The 19,229-nt window shown below is 39.4% G+C and overlaps 1 protein-coding gene across 1 annotated transcript in view; it reads right to left on the reverse strand.

Annotated features, from left to right (window-relative positions):
* Positions 1 to 19,229, reverse strand: part of ccdc146 (coiled-coil domain containing 146) — a 32,269-nt gene that overhangs the window by 2,961 nt on the left and 10,079 nt on the right. The window contains exons 3-21 of the mRNA XM_029161398.3: positions 17,300 to 17,382; positions 16,703 to 16,918; positions 14,239 to 14,296; positions 13,179 to 13,261; positions 12,877 to 12,970; positions 12,705 to 12,778; positions 11,652 to 11,879; positions 11,482 to 11,571; positions 11,104 to 11,200; positions 10,049 to 10,141; positions 9,641 to 9,808; positions 9,146 to 9,234; positions 7,979 to 8,143; positions 7,698 to 7,773; positions 7,338 to 7,486; positions 7,012 to 7,240; positions 1,271 to 1,381; positions 1,028 to 1,165; positions 188 to 313 (exon numbers count right to left, since the gene is read on the reverse strand). Of these exons, the coding sequence (XP_029017231.1) occupies positions 188 to 313; positions 1,028 to 1,165; positions 1,271 to 1,381; positions 7,012 to 7,240; positions 7,338 to 7,486; positions 7,698 to 7,773; positions 7,979 to 8,143; positions 9,146 to 9,234; positions 9,641 to 9,808; positions 10,049 to 10,141; positions 11,104 to 11,200; positions 11,482 to 11,571; positions 11,652 to 11,879; positions 12,705 to 12,778; positions 12,877 to 12,970; positions 13,179 to 13,261; positions 14,239 to 14,296; positions 16,703 to 16,918; positions 17,300 to 17,382 (2,367 nt within the window). The remainder of the gene's footprint in view (positions 1 to 187; positions 314 to 1,027; positions 1,166 to 1,270; positions 1,382 to 7,011; positions 7,241 to 7,337; positions 7,487 to 7,697; positions 7,774 to 7,978; positions 8,144 to 9,145; positions 9,235 to 9,640; positions 9,809 to 10,048; positions 10,142 to 11,103; positions 11,201 to 11,481; positions 11,572 to 11,651; positions 11,880 to 12,704; positions 12,779 to 12,876; positions 12,971 to 13,178; positions 13,262 to 14,238; positions 14,297 to 16,702; positions 16,919 to 17,299; positions 17,383 to 19,229) is intronic.

Below are 19,229 nucleotides of genomic sequence, written 5' to 3' on the forward strand. Positions count from 1 at the left end.
TGGGTTTGATGATACAAAATACATGAGAGACTTTTGGCTTCTTTGGTCCTAGTGGTGAGTGACCAGAATAATAGGAAAAACAGTGAAAAACTGACGGTGGATGTTGAACCAAGGTCAAAAGTAAGAGCTCAGAGTCACGTTGTTGTGGGTGGAGATATGTGAGCTGTGAGTGCGGGGGGTTTCTGACCTGAAGCTCCTTCTCCTTGATCTCTTGTTGTTGAGACAAAGCAACGGCTTGCTTCACGGAGAGTTCGGCAGAGACAGCCATCAGCCTCTGGTTGGTATCATTTATGTCAATGCGGAGTTGATTTAACTGGAGGTAAACGAAAAATACAGATCAGGTGACTTTCACAGTTACATATCCTTGTTTCTTGTGTGTATCACAGTAGCATTGGGCTGAAAATCTAGTTTATAGTCTCGACTTTGTAGCCCCTAAAACAGAGGGTGGGGTTAAAGAAATTTTGTATTTACTTTGTATTTATCGGGCAACTTTAAATATTTGAGTAATATTTAATAATAATCATTCTAAATGGTTTATTTGAACCAGAGGTGGGCATCATTATTAGATGTTAAATGAGGCATACATTAAAAGGGCACAGCAAGCCGTGTGGCAGGTATAAGATTTATATACATTGTGATATTAATATCACAATATATGTTTAATATCGCTAACAATACATTACATTAGGATTTGAAACCATTCAAATCTCAGGCTGAGAACAGAAATCAATAAATAATAAATAAATTATCATACAATCACAATATCTATAAACACGCAGGCTCAGGGGAAAACACTGTCACTTAGTGTGACACAGTGGGATGCAGCATCCTGGAATGCATATTTCAGATTGTTCATTTGATCTGTGATGCACTGTAATGATGTGTGCACATCACATAGACCATATACTGTATGACCTTAAGCAGAATAAAGAGAAAGATGATATAACTATAGTCTCTTTACAGCACGTACGATCTGTGTGCCTATGAGCTGATCTGTGTTTGTGTGCTAGTGGAACTTGCCGCCTACCTTCTTTGCCAGAGAGAGTCTGTCCTGTTGGCAGTTCTCAGCCTGCTCGCTCAGTGGCTTCAGCAGCCGGGTCACCTGGTCCAGGAGGAGTTCTTTTTCCAGCAACTGCCTTTCGCGCTCGGCTAGATTGACCTCAAGCTACATCACATGCACAATGAACAGGGGCAATCATTATTCTTCAGCAAAGTCCTGTTGACATATTAAGTATTTAAGTAACATTTTAAATGACATGCATTAGAGTACCTGTTCAATTTTCTTGACCAGTTGTAAAGTTGATGGATCTTTGCCTTTAAGCTCTTTGTAATCAACAGTTCGATCCAAACCTTCAAGTGTCTTATCCCTGGCTTCTGAGAGCTGAACGACAGAGAGCAGAGAGGACAAAAGCAATTGCTGTCTAGTAATGAAAATAATACAATCATTTCCCACAGGACAGGACTGAAATAAGTAAACAACATCAAAGTAATAAGGCGTCAGTTTTAAGTGTCTTGTCGCTTAGGGATGTCAGATACTTATTCAGTGGGGATTTAATGAAAATGCTTAATACATTTTTCTGTCGAATGCCTGTATGGAAGCAACTTTTGTTCCATAGCAAGTCAATGACATTGGATGATAAAAGAAACCCAAATTTAAAACACTCAAGGACCCATCTAAAAGGAAAAAATTGAACCTGACATCCCCTAAGACAGCAGAAAAAAGAGGTGAGGAGAGGCTATGTAAAAACACACAAAAAAGAGTTGACACAGTGAAGAGCGCTGAGGCAGGAAGGAGGCGGTCTGGGGAAAAGGTGGTAAAATGAAGAGTGGGCACAGTAGAAAGATTCATCCCTTTAACTCTTATCTTGGAATCACTGCAATTAGAAAGTATAGTGTTTAGATTAAAGACAAAATGTTAACAGTTAATACATTAATTCACTATCAGTCACTATTCCAATTCAGCCATGGGCAGCAATGTATCAAGAAATGCAGCAGTGTCCCAGCAAATTAGGCAAGACGTAATCAGGGGAGATTCCTGAGCAGAAACAAGAAACCTATACTGAAACTGGAAATGACAGATGACACCAAAAAGGAAGACACATGAGAATATTAATAGGTGCCTAAGGAGAATGCAGAGGGACATAACTAGAAGCGAAACACTGGACAGAAAGACAAACTGGAGCCAAAAAACAGGGTGGAGAGAAATATTTTACAGTCTGACTCACCGTATCATGAACTGGCTTATGGAAACTGAGTATGTTTCCAAGCCTCTATCTAAAATGAACATGTTTGGGTCAAATTCCGCCTCCCTTCATGGATGAGATTATGCTGTCTTACACAAAAAACACTACTGAACTTCCTGAAAACATGCTACACAGTTCTCATTATAACTTACGGTAATAGTACAGCAACAGTATGCGTGGTTAAGATATATAGTATGTAGAAATAAGGCTGAGAGGCAAAAAACAGCCACACTAAGAGATTGAAAAGCAGGGAGAGAATAGTGCTCACAGGGGCTGATAAAAGACTGACAGACAAAGAAAGATAAAGCATGAGACCGCATGGAGGCCAGAGTGAGAAAAGGAACGAGAGATCGGATGTGAAAGCAGACGAGAAAGACAGAATTAGAAGGAGACGAGATGCTGGGAAACAGGAATTGGGGCTGACCATCAGGGACCAGGGTTATCTACAGTTTTCACAGAGAATATGACTTTGACAACAAAACCGTGCTCATGGTGCGAGGAGTAGAATGCATTATTATGTCACCTACACAACATGGATCATTTGCTGTCAAACTGCCTTTTTTATTTGCGCCATGTTGTGTGTAAATGTAAAAGTGCACACATGGGACTTTGGAAAACATAGATATATAGTTGAAAAGGTTCACTAATGTGCACTTTGTTACACAGCACTGGCTGTGACAGGGCAAGAATCATGCCAAGACCATCCAGCACCAAACAGGTCTGACACTGCTGGGCTACAGTACCAGCACAGATGGTGCCAAAGGATGTTGAACCCTCAGGTCAGTTCAGCCACCAAAATGAATACATTTTAGGAAGTAATTATTCACAGTACATCCCACAGGTAAATCACTGTGTAATATCGGAAAAATTGTTCACTGAAAAACCTCTGCATCGTTTTTGCATTTAAAAATGTGCACATTTCCATCTGAGATGGCCGTGTGCTCGGGCCCAGGCCTCACTTTCCAGTCTGATTGATCTGTGTTCCAGCCTCATGCGCAACGACCCTAAGCCATTTAAACACTACATGATGGATGAGATACAGCGCATCTGTCACTCTCCTCTTTACACTCTTCAGTCTTTGTTTTTTTGTCATTGTTGCCCTCAGTCTCAACGTTTTCATACTCTTTCTGTTACTACTTTCTGTTCACATGAGCTGTTTGTCTTTTTCTTTGTGTTCATCTGTCTTTGTGTCAGTGTCTCTGTTCTGCCTGCCCGCCTCTTTGCTTCCTTCATCTGGCAGTCAAAGAATAGCTGCTTTCTTGGCTCATCATTGTTTTAAAGCTGTGTACAGTACATACAGTACAATGACAGCATCACACATCCTACAGCCCAGGTTTATACAATAACATGACAGTTTAAAAATACATATAATAAATGTCACCACCAAAAGAGACAAAAATAATTACCATATTTAGATACTACTGTACTTTCCATAATTAGTTTTATAAAGTACTTCACATTTAAGAGACATGAAAGATAAAAAGGAGCGATCAGGGAAGCATAAAGGTCAGTACAGTGAAAGGCAGCAAGATCATTATCATAATTAGGTTATGCAAGTTAATGAGGGACACATGTGAAGAGAGGAGCTGAACATAAATCTAAAGGATGAACACGTTATAATTAGGTACAAAAATACTGAAAAATATTTAAGTAGGAGATTTAAGTAGGGATGATGTGACAGAGGTGCAGTGACAAAATGAACACAAAGTCGGATGGGGGAAGTAAAGTAACCCATGGTACTGCATGGAGATTTTAAAAAAGCATTTGAGGAATGATTTCGCCTCTGCTGACCTCAAGTCCTCAGGCAAATCATTTCCCAGCCTTAAAGCCTCCAACAACAGAAATCCCTCACTTTTCAGCCCCACACTGGGAAACAGGGGGTAGTTATTAGGTATGTACCTGACTTCAGGCTACAGTATGTCTCATAAAACTTTGAAAGAAAGATAACCGTGGGCCAGCCTCACCACATAGAACCCTACAGCAATCAGCGATAAGACGCTATTTGGATTTACAGTACGGGCCTGTCCTGCACAAACGTCAGGAAACTGAAATATAACCAGAATGCGATCAAGCAAAACATCTTTGGTTGTAGGAGTAGTTTAAGAAGCTTATAATGATACTATCGCGTTGCCAAAGGCAATGCATGTCTGCAGCTGTAATTAATACCACTAAGTCACGGTAGCCAATCAAGGCACCTTTCAGCCTCACAGCCTCTCTCTTCTGTTTCTCCTTTTTTCTCTCTACTTATCTGTCACTTTTATCTATCAGGAAACAATTCATGGTGGGTTTCCCCATGGTAATGACTTCCAGACAAGATGGGCAAAGATTTAAGAGTGGGACAGCCGGCTCAATGTGGCTCACCACCACTTTACAATACATCCTCATCCCTGCCTGGGTCTCACTCAACCACTTCACTATTAATGCATTGTTGGTGGGTTTGATGGCACACGGGCACTGCTGTAACAGAAAACATAGCTATTAGAAAATGAACCTGCAAAATTTAGTTGTAGCTTCAAGGGTATTTTACTACAACTTTGAAAATCTTGGTGTTTTTGCACCTGTGTATGTGTTTGGCATGTTGATGTGCCAGCAAGCCAAACAAGTGGTACATTCTGAATCCACCACCAACCTCTGTTTATTTTGCAGCAATTAAAATTCCTCAGAGCAAATGAAAGCCTGAGAGTATATTGAACTTCAACAGTGTCACAGATGGCGCGATCTGTCAAAATTCCCCATCAAAGGGAGGGGAGCCTGTCTGCAATGCACAGATAAACTGGTTACAGATGAATACAAATACACAATACGTATGATAAATCGACAGCAAGGCAGTTGGAGGGAGATTGAATTTGCATTGAGAATGAATTCAGAGAGAGTGTGGATTGAGCAGGTTAGCCTCCTGCTATAGGAAAATACCTGTGATTCCCTTTTTTTAAATAAGGGAGACAGACGTCTGTATGTGGCAAAAGAGCGATTTAGAAATTATTTGCTTTTTACAGACATGATATGAATGGCTGATTGGATTGGACAGAAAGCCAGATGGATTGGGGAATGAAACAAAAAAAGGGTCCAGGAATTACTTGTGTGTCCAAACATGCCTAGAATCTAGCCTAGTCTGGCTCACAGTAGCAGACCAGTCGACTAAAGACGCCACCCTCCTTAGAGCTACCGTAATCTGCTAGTGTGGCTACATAGAAAAACAGAAGGGACTAGACTACTGTATGCACAGACAAATGCAAGGTCAGTTAAGGAGGGCGAGAATAAAAGTGAAACACAGTGGAGGAAAATGTTTTTGGTGGGGAGACAGAGAGATAAAGGTGCTTCCAATGAAAATAAAACCTGAAGGGACCAATGATAGAGGGGAGGTCAAACAAAGGAGAGGAGGAGACTAAATACTAATCAGGAGAGGAAAAGGGGAATCAGGAGTGAAATAGTATAGATGGCTCGCACAAAGTCTGTGGTAGCAAGTGATAAACAGCAGACGTGGTAAACAGATGGAGAAAAGGGAAAGGGGCGTTTTTCACAGCAGCACATGGTGAAGTCTGTTCCAACACTGCGTTCATCCAAAAGAGCACAAGACTAAGACAAGTCTGGTCGAGCAGCAAGTTAAAACCAGCAACTCTGATCCAGAGCAGAAACAGACCCAATCCCATGATGCCACCACTGGCAGGAAAACTAGGTGTGTGTGTGTGTGTGTTGTGTTTGTGTGTCTCTCTCCTTCTGTCTCTCTGTCACTTCGCTAAGTTACTTCAATAAGTTTGTGTTTTCCTCTTATTTATTCATGTATATCTCAGTTTGCCTCTGTGAAACTTGTGCAGCGCGAGGTTGTTTGGGTTTTCCCTCTTGGTTTAGATTTTCATCTTCTTTCTGCATTTCTGTCTGTAGTTTAGTTAGTAGAAGAACAGTTGAAGCCTAAGAGGATTTTGGACTACACACAGTTCACCTCGAGAAAACAAAGAAAGAGGATCAGGGTCTTTAAATGAGGCCATAAACTGACCACTTTTAAGGAGCAATAAAAGACAGAGTGAAGCAATACTTTAACATTTTAATACCCCCACAAAAGCTTAGATTAGGAGTGTTTTGTTCTGGGAGCTGTTGCTCTTATTGGAGTTCCCCTATCTGTCAGACAGCGCAGAGGAGAGTTGCATACAACTAACATGTACACATACACCTGCAAAGATTCATAAAGACACACTCCTAGTTGGACAATGGCCTGAGGCCCTATTGGAGGCAGATACACAGTAGACCTGCGCAATGCACACTCTTCACTAAGCAGTACTGACATCAGGATGTAGCTACGCTGTTATTGCTGTGCACAGAATCTCTCTACAGAAATTACTGATTCATTTAACAAAGCCAGTCTGAGGGAACCTCTAAAACTGTGACACTAAGCCTAGGAAAAACAAAGCGACACAAAGCTGTTGTGGTGTTCCTGGACCAACACTGATGTCTAGTCAAAGTAGTCAAAGAAGATAATTTACCAAAAATACTTAAAAAGAACATTGTTTTCCTTTTTTGTTTGCTAGACACAGAAGTAGGTATTAGGACTTTGTCATCACTGTTTGCACAGTCAAAGACATCCCATCAGTCTATCAACACCTCTCAGCAACTAATTAGACACACTTTTTTTACCAATACTTTTTAAGTAACTAGTTTGCACTTCTAAAGGTTTGCTGTGATTAATACTGCTGCAATTACTATTGATTGATGCTCAATGAGCAGAGCTATACAGTACACTGTCTTGAATTATGATACAACATAATTCTCTTACCTCAATCTGCAGCATGGTGACCTCCCCCTCCAGCTTTCTCTTGATGGGCACCTGCTTCTTCTTCACGTCTATCTGTCTCTTCTCCTCAGTAATGGCTAACTGTAAGTCATTTATCTCCTTCTCCAGCTGCTCTAATGCCATGTTGCCCTTCGCAATGGCTGCCTCCTGGATGTTCACCTTCTCATGGTAGTTAAACAACACCTCCTCCTGTTCCAGCAGCTGAACGCCACTGTGGGTGATGGACACATTATTTCACATACATGCGCAGTAGTCACAGAAGTCATGCGTGGTGTGTAAGCATTTGTTGTAAGCAAATGTTGACGTACAGAAAGTTGCGTCGTTGAGTGGCAGTTTCATGACCCTTATTCAGTTCTATTAGCGCCTTCTCCTGGAGGTCGATCATTTGTGTGAGTTTCGTCAATTCTAATTTGTTATCGTCATACAGCTGACTGATCTGACGGTGCTGCCACGCAACCTAGATGTTTCATTAAAAAATAGATAGATACAGACTTTTAAAACCTTTGGCTGTAATATCAAAAGTTCAAGAGTCCTGTCAGAAATTGTAGCTCATTCACAACAACACAACAGCTCTGACTCTGTATCTCTTCATCTCTTGGTTCATTGAATCATATAATTGTTTTTTAATCTATTTATTTTTAGTGGTTACACTGTGTGTTTGCTTGCACCTGGCAGACATCATTGTGGAGTTTCTCCTTCATTCTAGAGCTATTAGAGAGCTTCATACGTGATTTCGTGAGTGACCTGAAAAAGACACAGATTCCACAGTATGTAATGCAATGAAAACAATATAGACATAGCTTCACTGATATGTACCCCAACACTGCACAAATGCTATTACAATATTTGTAGATGCATTCATCTGCACAATTGAATTTTTGTAATAATCATATTCAAAGTGATCATACACACATACAGTAAAAGCCTATCTCTCCTCCTTAATACACACCTGTCTTTGCTGATTAAAATGGTACGTTGGATCTCCATCTCATTTTCCAGGACTTTATCCTGCTCCATCAACTCTGTGATGGTCTGCGAGGCGATCTGCTTCAGCTTTATGTACTTATTCTTCTCCTCCATTATCATGTTGCACAGTTTAGTATACTGTGATATTCTGGGGAGGGGGGAAGTAAATTAGCATTGAGCTCAGCCTGGATGTGCATTACAGCATATATCAAGAGCACATTCTTGACATCTATTGTTTATAGTTATTTGTTCTTTTGATCACTTGCTTTAACTAACGCGGTGGCAGCTGTAAAATGAATTTATTGCCCATCATCTTTGTAGCAAGTAGATTTATATCCATAGCCAGTAATAGTTTTTAATGGCTGACAGAACTAATATGAATATATATATTGACATCATCATGCCATCGCCTGACAACTAATTACAAAGTGGTATCAAACGATCTGGTTGCACACATCAGATGAATTCAGTTTAACATTCATGATACCCCAAAGTTGGTGAAGAATGACGGGTAAATATATAATAATATTCCTACTAGAACTACACAGAGAATTCACAACAATCACCATCCTGCCCTGCTCTTGCTTGGACTATTTCTTCAGGGGTTGATTCCAAGTCACACACCGTCACATCAGACTGAAATCCGTGCTTGTGACCTAATTGAATGCGTTGTAACAGACTGCTGCGGTACTGGGTGGTGCCAGATGCATTAGTCTAAGTCTGATCAGTGAAGTACGACCAATTAGTAAGTTATGCTTTTCTGCCCAGGCAACATGTGCAGATGTCTGAATTAATTGTGATCTTGGCTATTACACAGATCAGATGAACCAAACAAATATCCAGGAAATCAAATGTATGTTGTTAGGCCAGTCACGTAAATATATTGTTCATACAATCAATATGCAGCACCAGATGACTGCCACGTGGTAGGTGTTCTAGTCGACCATGGGTGTATGCATCCTGGACAATATAAAGGAAATCTGTCATTGTATTTACGAAAATATCTTTATCTTATCTTGTACAATGAAACCTCAAGAGTACAGTAAGGCAATTAAAAGCCTGAATGTGTGTAAAGACAGCATGAGGACATGCTTTTGCATTAAATGAAAAAAGGCAGAATAGAGACGAGAAGAAAATAAAATGGCGACACCTGCAATGTAGTGTAGTGTTCAGCTTGTTGTGGTCCATGATGATCAGGTCTTTTTCTCGCAACTCATGCTGAATGTGCTGGTTCATTTGCTGTGGACAGGTGAAAACTACAGTATCATCACTTCTGAATGCGTGTGTGTGTACTCGCAGACGAAAACTTTTAATCATATTTTTAGGTGTAGCAGTTTCTCCTGTGATACTTTGAGCACAAACAGAAACATCACTCGACCCGGTCATTGATGATTTTTCATTACTTATACATTAATACTGCAAAAGAATATGTGTAGCGAAAACAGTTATGTCTGAATTCAGAATAAGAACAAAACACAACTTGAAGCAAACAAGAAAAGATTGTATACCTCTCTGCTCTTTTGCCTGTTTGCATGTGCCTGATTTTCAGTGTGTGTGTGTGTGTGTGTGTGTGTGTGTGTGTGTGTGTGTGTGTGTGTGTGTGTGTGTGTGTGTGTGTGTGTGTGTGTGTGTGTGTGTATCGCACCTCTGCCCTAAGCAGTTCACGATGCTTCTTGCCCCTCTCTTCCACTTTGATCTGTGTCAAGCATCTAAGGTTATGAAGTTCTTTCCTGAGGCGGTCTGACTCCTTCAGCAGCTCCTGAATGATTCCAAACTGCTGCTTCTTCTGGCTTTCCTTCTCAGATGCTAATTTCTGTTTGTGCGGGCATGAAAGGAATGTTCTTAGTTGAAAGGTTGTCCACAAATTAATATGGCCGCAAAGTAAAATGAACATAATTAACATGAGGAAGATGTATTTAGACACCTTTCTTCCCAGTGGGAGAGTTATATATTTGTATAAATATGACATTCTGTCTGTTGGCTACTGCGGTAGACCACATTACACTGTGGAATCACTAATGATATTGTGTGTACCCACGCACTTTGTTCCCACCTGTTTTTCAAAGCTGACTTTGAGAGCGTCTACTTCTTTCTGAAGCTCCATCCTCTGCTGAATACTGGCCTCTCTTTTGGGAACAGCGTCTAACTGGAAATGTAAAGTCACAATTAAAAGTCTGTTCAGACTTTTAATGTGCAAAGAGATCTTACGTGAAATGCAGTCCCTCCCTAATCTTGGAATAAAGGCAAGTAAAAAGCTAATGTTTTTCCAATTGTAGTCCATTAAAGAAATTTAGTCAATGCATACAGTATTCAGTCTCACATTAACCTACAAACAGTATTAGAATTCAAGAATTATTAAAATGGGAACGGTTTTAAGGCCCAGGAACTGAATCTGGCATTCAATAGCATGAACTACACAACAAATAACAGCAATAAGGACTTATAAGGTCTTATAATAAGACTATGTTAATAAGTTGAGAGAAGGTTTAAAAGAATAAATCACAAGGCCGTGCCACAATTTTCAATAAGCATAAGCAAAACATGTAGCTCGCATCATTAATTGTAATGCAGTGTCAAGATTAGAATGCAATACTATGGACATATTACAACCATAAATCTCATCCTCTTTAATTTAAATGTGAGGCATTTTTGTGGTAAACCCACAGGCTATTTGAATTCTTGTCTGAACAGTGTTCAGTGTTCAAACAATGCTATATTTACTGAGTAATCATTTATGTGGCAGTTACTGTAGATTAGTGAAAATGAGGAAATCCAAATGACTTTGTTTCCCAATATTTCCTTGACGCATGTATTCCCTGATGTATCATGGCGACTTCCTTTTAAATTGTCAGGTGCCTGTACAGTATGATACGCTGACGTATTTCCCGTGACTCTTGCTCTTTATCTCTATTTTCGCTTTAAAAATTGAGCACATCAGCGAAATTACAGGAAGACCCAATTATTGCTTGTGGCATAACTCTATGTACACTCAAAATGTTTCCACATCTGTGTGGAAAGAACTGAACATGTTTCTAAATAACATTTAGGAACGTTTTTTGAATTTACAGTCAACTGTGAATTTGTACAGGTGCAGACTTTGCAGGTCACCTTTGCCTCTAGGTCATTGTAGACAGATTGTGTGAAATCTAGTTGCTCAGTAGCCATGGTCAATGCGTGCTCCATCCTCTTGAGGGCTTGCATTTGCCTAAGAGGAAACAAAGGCACTGTATTTATTAGCATCATTATAAGTTTATGCCTCCCACACCTTTTAGCTAATGTTTATTGTCTAATTTGGCTTTATGAACAATTTCAACTGTCTTTGGAATGCAATCCAAGAAATCCTTTTGACTTTTGGGTCTTTGGGCAAAGCACAGGCATAAGTATATACACAAAATGTTTACAACAGCTCATAAATACACTAACAAGCTCAGAGGAATATTTCTGGATGCTCTTTGTCTAGAAATCTCTTAGAACTGCGCTCAGTACCTGTTCTTCTCTCTGAGCTGTATACACTGGCTCTCATATAGGTGCTTTCTGTCAAACATGATGTTTTTCAACTTCATTTCCAGGATTCCTCTGGTAGAAAAACACACAAAATACTTTTAGGCTCACAGGTAAAGTTTCTTTCTTGTCTGGCTCTATTAGGTGTTTTGTACCTGTTCCCTGTTAATTCAGCCTCCTGCTCCCTGTTGACTTCTTGCTCTTTCACCAGCTGTCTGACCTCCTTCTGACTGACCTCTACTTGGGCTCTGAGACCCTCAACATCCTTTATCGCCTCTTCCCTCTTCATCCTGAGAGAGTGGTTACGTTCTTCCACTTCCTTAACTTGCTGCTTCACTTCGGAGATCTCCATACATAGTGCTTCAATCTTCTTCATCGCAGCACTAATGTTTTTGTGAAAGTGACAGAAAAATTTACACAAACAAAAAAAACCCCATTAATTCTCAGCAGCGGCCCTGTAAGATTGCACATCTTATGAAATAGCAGCAAGTGCATACATCTTTTATATCCACTCCCCGCAGTAGCAGTCAGCTTTGTGAATTTCAAATTACGAGTCATAGCTCACATGGCTCATGCAGAAGGTTCCACTGCACCAACTGCAAGCCAATTTGAAATAAACATAAAAGACACTGCAGTGAAGCTGCAAGTGGAACTATTCTCTGGTGATGAAGGAGCTTTCGACTGCAGCAGCACTTAAATATGAAATTAATGACGCCTGATGCACACGCTTGTCATTTTTATTAAATTAGAAGGATTGACGCCTTTGAAATTCCTGAAGATAATTTTACTTCCACTATAAAGAAGAGCTAATTTAATTATTTCTAAATTGAAATTAAAATATTAATTTTCACAGATTTTCAATGTTTAAAAAGGGTGTAGCTGCAAACAGAAAAACCAGATGAGGCAGAAGAGAATGTAGACGTGCTGACTGCTATTTGTCGCCACCAAAAACAAGTAGGGGCATTAGTGTTCTTTATATCATAAGAAATAATTCAGAGGTCATCCGGCTAAATCCAGTTTATCTGACTGCTCCAGGTTGAAAAGATGAGGCAGATTACAAAAGGATTCTACTGATGAAAAGGTGTTTCTGCTTTAGTCAGTATTGTCTCACTATAGGGCTTTAACTGCCTCATTTTTATTCCCAGTGTTTAAGGCAGTATCGTTCCTCCTGCTCCCTATTAAAGAATATCATGGGGCCACATACTTACTCCCTGTTAGAGGACTTCCTCTCAATCATCTTTAAAATCTGGTCAGGGATGCTGATGAGCTGAGCTTTTTCAGCCTTATAACACAAGACACACATACATTATTTGTTAGTTTACTGATGAGGCACTCTAAGCCATGCTACCCCCCTACAGACATGCTCACACACACAAAGACCTCTTTGAGCTTTATGATCTCCTTCTGCTGCTCCAGCTCTTTCTGTTCTTTTAGTATCTGCATTTCATGGGCTGCCACATCTTCTGTCAGACGCCTGTGAAGCATGTTAAAGCAAGATACAGTACACCCAGAAGCACATGTATTTACCAAGAAGTGGATCTTAAAAGACTCAAACGGCAAACCACGAAATCAGCGAAAATCATACTCAATAAAACACACACTACAGAGAGTAATGTCAAATGACAAAAATTACACCAACTGGATACAGTAAATACAGTATAAGTTACAAACTTAGCATATACCTGACTTCCAGTTGTCTCTGGGTCACCTCTTTCTTCAGATCCCCATACTTCTCATGCAGGAACCTTGCTCTGTTCTCCAGCTCCTGCAGAACTCAACAACAGCAAGCATCAGATCTCATATGAAGATTTTTATGATGACAAAAAGTTCAGACACAACAAAAACATTGTTTCCATTTTGTTGTCAGGCTTCTCACTTTCTTTTTGTAAATGATACATTTGTGCTCTGAAGAGATCACATTTCTTTCTTTCTTTATCTTTTAGTGTATTGATGAATAATTTAGTGCTAAACTAATCCACTCAGAATTCTACTCTGATTAGGATTTCAAAGTTCGAGTCAAGTCCACTGTTGATGAAAGAAAAAATAATGTGTATTCGTTTTAGCTTGTAACTTTAAAGCCAGATTGTTCTTTTGTGCAACTGTACAGAAAGAACCAACAAAGTATGTGAGGCCTCAGTTATGAAAAACATTATTAATCACATTTGTGTGGGACAGAGAAAGAAGAAGTGTTTTCATTAGAGATAATGGAGAAGTGATTTATAAGACAACCTTTTCCACATACAGTACAGTACAGTTCTCTCCATTACATAAAGAATAAATCTCCTAAACTGTTCTGGTAAAGGCAGCAGCTTCTTGTTCTGTTCAATATTTGAATAATATTCCCACGTTTGAAATGTAGATTTTCAGTATTTTATTATTCATGTGTTGTGGCGTATTCCCTATGTGTGAGGTGGAACCCTCCTACTAAGTATTGCTTGATAGTTTTAGGGCTATTTTATTTGAATAGTGGTTCTTTTAATGGTGGCTAAATGGTACATTTTGTCTTTCACTGGAGCTGCCAGTGTTGTCCTAATATGTACAAAGTCAATTTCTTGAATACAAAATACTTCTGGCTTCACTTTTTTAAATGGACCAAATAAAGCCAGTGGCAGGTTCTCATAATACCGGATTAAGCCAGGATGAAGCCTTCACGTAGAACCTGTATTTATCCCCTTAAAGACCTGAGGCAGTTGTAATCCATGCCTCTGAAACTAGACCTGGATGGTGCAATGATGAACTTACAGCAGGTTCTGGCTCAGTCTCATTCTCTTTCTCCAGATAGTGCTTCTCTTCCCAGAGACTGCGTGGAGGTGATGTAAGGTAAGGTGTTGAGAAGAGACAGGAACATAAGTGTGAAGAAAGAGGAAAATTATTAGGGCATTAAAAAAAGGAACAATACGTTTCAGTTCCTGCTTCCAGTGAAAGAGAAATAGCGTCAAACTGTAGGATCCTGCATTTACACTTACAGAACATGCTGAATCAGTTTCCAGTTAACTGTTTTACTTGAAAGCACAAAAATAAAGCTGAATAGTCCATATTATTAAACTAGTTGCCAAAAGGGTTTTGGTTCTTTGTATTAGCAAAACCTTCAATAAATGCAACTCTGGCAAAAACAGTATATACATGCAGTACAGCACAAACATCCCAGGTTTTATAAATGGGCATTAAAAAAATCTATGAATTTTTTATTTCCCATTGGCAGACTGTTTTTGAGTAGTTCATTAAAGTTTGTATGAAATAATTTCTAGTCAGCTTTGTCATTGTGAAAAATTTTACAAAGGCACATAGGGTACAGCTGCACGTTTCACAAAGTAAATGATATTAATCTTCCTGACAAGTTGATATATTGAAGAAAAAAAATGTGCGAGAAAACTGCATGAATGCTAAAATATGTGACTGGAAAAAGTGCTGATTTCCTTTGTGTCTGTTTGGCCAAAGATAAAGGGTGCAAATTTGTAAAAGGCAAAGAAGTATTTGCATGGCGAGCATCTGCTTGTCATACGCAGGCTGCTGGCCGGAGAGGGATGGGTAAAAAGAACAGAAGACGTCAAGACGGGGGGGGGAGAAAGGGTACAAAGAGGGGCAGAAACTGAACTCTTGAGGAGTGACTACACAACTAATATGCACACTCAGGGCACACTTGGAGAACGCTCTGTAAGTGCTTTTCACTTAATATCAGCTATTGCTGGTCCTACAACTCTCTGCTTCAATGTGTGTGCTCTGCACTAAAATCACTGCCTCCAACAACTTATATTGTTGCACTATTGTGCTGGGTTTGGGTGATGAGATCTAATATTGCTCAGCTATAACAGAGTTGAGAGCTCTATTCATAATTAAATTAGAACTGTAGTAGGAACGGCACAAAATATTTAATTTTTCTGACCTTTACTCATTTAAGGCTCTTTGACCCTCATATCTTTATTTTCCAGGAACTTTTTGGTTTCTCCACACTAGTGACTTCTAATAACCTAGAGTATGTAGCTGCGATTAGTTCATCTTTTTATGCTCAGTTTCCTTCCCCCAAAGTCTTGGGACTTTGCCAAACGTTTACTTGGTATGCATTGCACAAATACTGTAGGAACAAACCTGCTGGACACTAACAATTTCTGGTGCTTTAACTTACAAAAAAATCTTCCCAACTAATTTTGTCTGTTTTGCAGGTCCCCAATAAATATTATAATAAGTAATATTTAAATCTGGTTTATCTAATGGTGCTCAGCATTGTTTCATTAACTCTCCGTAGGTCTTTGAAGAGTAGTTTGTTTACAGAAGAGAGAGACACTCAAGTGATTGTTATTTTTTTCTGACGCGTGGGTGTATGTGTATTTGTGGGAACTATTTGGACACATACATGTAGATATTGGTGCTGAGTGAATTTAAGGAAGAACTGATGAAAGGTAATTTCATTAGAAAATACGTGGGAGACCTATTCTGTCTCTGCCATACAAAAATGCTGGCAATTTAAGGGTCTAAACGTCAACCAGACAACAAGAAAGTTTAGCTGAACAGAACATAGAAAACCAAGCCATTAACGTTAAACCAAAAACATTACAGAAATATAATGGCATATACAACATATAGTAACTTGACATATGACCTCTGTTTCAGGCACAACGGTGCAGAGAGACAGTACACACAGACACAGAATTACCAATAAATAAGACTGAGGCGCAGATTATAAAAACTGCTAGATACAACGCTGATCACTATCATTACATTAAAAAACAAATCAATGCAACAAGAACACAAACAGTTATTATGGTTGGACACTGGCAATAAAATTCACATCTAAATGTAATAGGTTTTGATTTCTATTAGTGTAAAATGTCTTTGTCCAGACACAGCGTATGCCTCCTATCATTCCACAGTCACTCTCACCTTCTCCTCCCTCTCAATTCAGTAAAAATGTGCCAAGATGTTGCCTCCCGTACCGTACCTCTGTATTAACTTGACCGTAATTATCATTTGTTATCTTGGTGCATTCTACGGGGTGGGGGTGGGGTGGTGTTGGGGGGTCTACAAACATGCTGTCCAGTAAATAACTTCTCTCTTCACCTCTGTCTATCCTTTCCCTCCTCTATCTCCTGTCCTCCTGTGAGCTTTGTCTGTGTGCTGATTCAAAGTCGGGCTGAAAATGAAAATTGCAGAATGAGGAATTGTTACAATTATATGTTTACTCTACTGATGTATTAAAATATGATTTCACCATTTCAGCCTGAGTTGTGCCTTGTATTCTCGGTCTTCAGCAGCTTTCAGTTCATTGTATGCCTGGAGTAGCTCTTGCCTCAGTTTGTTGACCTCACTTTCAGGCTGCTCTGAGGTGCTCTGCTCCTCTGTTTTCGCCACCTCAGCTCGCAGCTTCTCCAGCTCAGCACGGCACCTCTTTGCCTCTCTCAGGAGCTGAATCTCAGAGTCCTGAGTACTGTTGAGTGAAAAGATTAAGTGAGATGTAGTGTAGACACTATATTACTACAGTAACTGTGTTAAAGTGACATGACACACAGATTTATGGTAGATTCACGTCCACAATGAAGCTAGTGTATACTATTTAGTGTATACTAGTGTATACTCATATACTACAGTATGTTAACAAAATTGAAAGTACTATAATATACTACATTGTGAAAGAACTAATGATGCTTAAGATATATTCAATGTCATTTAAGGCTGTAAAAGGTCAATACTTTCCTAATTTTCTACAGTGGTGGAACAGATGGCTAAAGCATACAGTCAAATATTGCTCCAAAATACTAGCCTTAACACTAATACCTCCTGGTTGTATAGAGGCAAGAGAATAACTTACCTCTTTAAAGTGTCATGCAGCAGCTTGTAGCTGGCTTTCATTTTGGCTGCTTTGATCTGACTGATCTTGCCCAGAGACAACAACTGGAAAACACAAAATCATAATTTACTATAAAAATGAATGATTAGCGACCCTAAGGAAGTTTGATTACATAATCGTACAGTTAAACATTGCCGTTTTGTTTATCAAAGTGAACTTGACTGAGTGCAAAAATCTCTGAAGAAAACCAGGTGCAGTAGAGTCAGAACACCTTATCATTTTCAGAAGGAAAAACAAAACTACGTAAGTGTAAACCAAAGGGAAAGGTATTGCAAATAGCTCATTCTTTATGATAAGTAATGTCAGAGGTAACATTCAGGTACCATTTAAATGATTTACAAAAGACAGAGCTGTGAAACGTTGGCAGGAACAAATCATGGCATTGAGCAGAGAATATACTGTAACAATTATCAGTCGGAGTTAAATTTCTCCTTCATGAGGCAGATCTTTGTGTAAGAGTGATAGAAACAGAGGATAGCTGTTGTTTCTCTTATCGTGAAAGGCAGGTTGGGTGTGTGGAATAATGAGGGATAGCTTTGTCTGTATCAAAAGGCTGCAGGACTCAGGATATCTCAGGTTGAACTGACTAACAGGTAAACGAACACACACACACACACACACACACACACACACACACACACACACACACACACACACACACACACACACACACACACACACACACACACACACACACACACACACACAGATATCCCGTCCCGACTTTCTGACATTAGGGATAGCAGATTATGTTTTTAGATTCATTTCATTATTGTTTATCTGGCTATTACAAAATGTTGTGAATTTCCAACCACATTCCAAGGGCTGAAAGGACAGAGATATGGACGCTGTGAATGATGTAGATTAGGGCTGAGGTTAATATGATTTATTCTTGTGTTTCATTCCATTCACATTAGCAGCCATCCAAGGTCACACCATTACACGGAAAAACACTTGACTAGGATTACACATCATTTCAAGCATGAGATTTAACTCCTACATCTCTTTTGATTATAGATCATAAATTATAGAGAGGTTAAACATTACAACAATATACAAAATGGCCCTACTGTCACATAAAATGTCATTTCTATATAAAATACGTGAAAGACCTCAGTGTTCTGTTCATTAGTGACACACTGTACTCTAAATATAGTCTACAAAACATTCATCTGAAGCTGAAGCAGATTTAAGGCAGTATTAAAAGCTTCTCAAAGTGATAGAAGCAATGTCTACAATATACTTATGTAGACATACTGATAAAGAGTATGTGCAGTATTTGTTGATGTACTCCTAAGCCAGACCAAACAACTGTACACACGTCTGGCTAAGCATGCAGGGTATTACTGAACACCAGCCCAGTATTTTCATAATACAAGTGGGTGATGCCAAAAGTATGTGAAGTGTGTAACAAAAAGATCCTGAGAGCTTTGATACTCTGCACCCTCAGGGAGAAAAATAATGACCAGCGACATGAGGCACCGCATTGCATTCCACCGAGTGATGAAGAGAACCATCTGTGTGTATCTCTACCTTTATGTCCTTATATTGACTGCTTGAATTGGAGTTGGGCCTACTGCCAGATTGAATCACTTTGTTAGGAGAAGTTTTTGTGCCACAACCTCTTCCTGTCTGGAGCACTCCTCTGACAGGGCTGAGTGCCACTTCTGGAGAAGAAAATCAATTACGCAAACCGTGTCACTTCTCCGGAAATATGACGTGCACAAGAGACATCTACCGCCCTGGAGTAGAAATTCCATTATGTGACCTGTGGTTATGAATCACTTCATAAATTGAAACAATAGCCATGTCCCACAAACAAACAGTCACTGCCAAGTTAATAAACTTCCTAAAAGTTTAGTGAGTAACATCCAGACTGAGTCAATGGGTG

This window comes from Betta splendens, chromosome 9, assembly GCF_900634795.4.
Source record: "Betta splendens chromosome 9, fBetSpl5.4, whole genome shotgun sequence".
In the NCBI taxonomy this organism is placed as follows: Eukaryota; Metazoa; Chordata; class Actinopteri; order Anabantiformes; family Osphronemidae; genus Betta; species Betta splendens.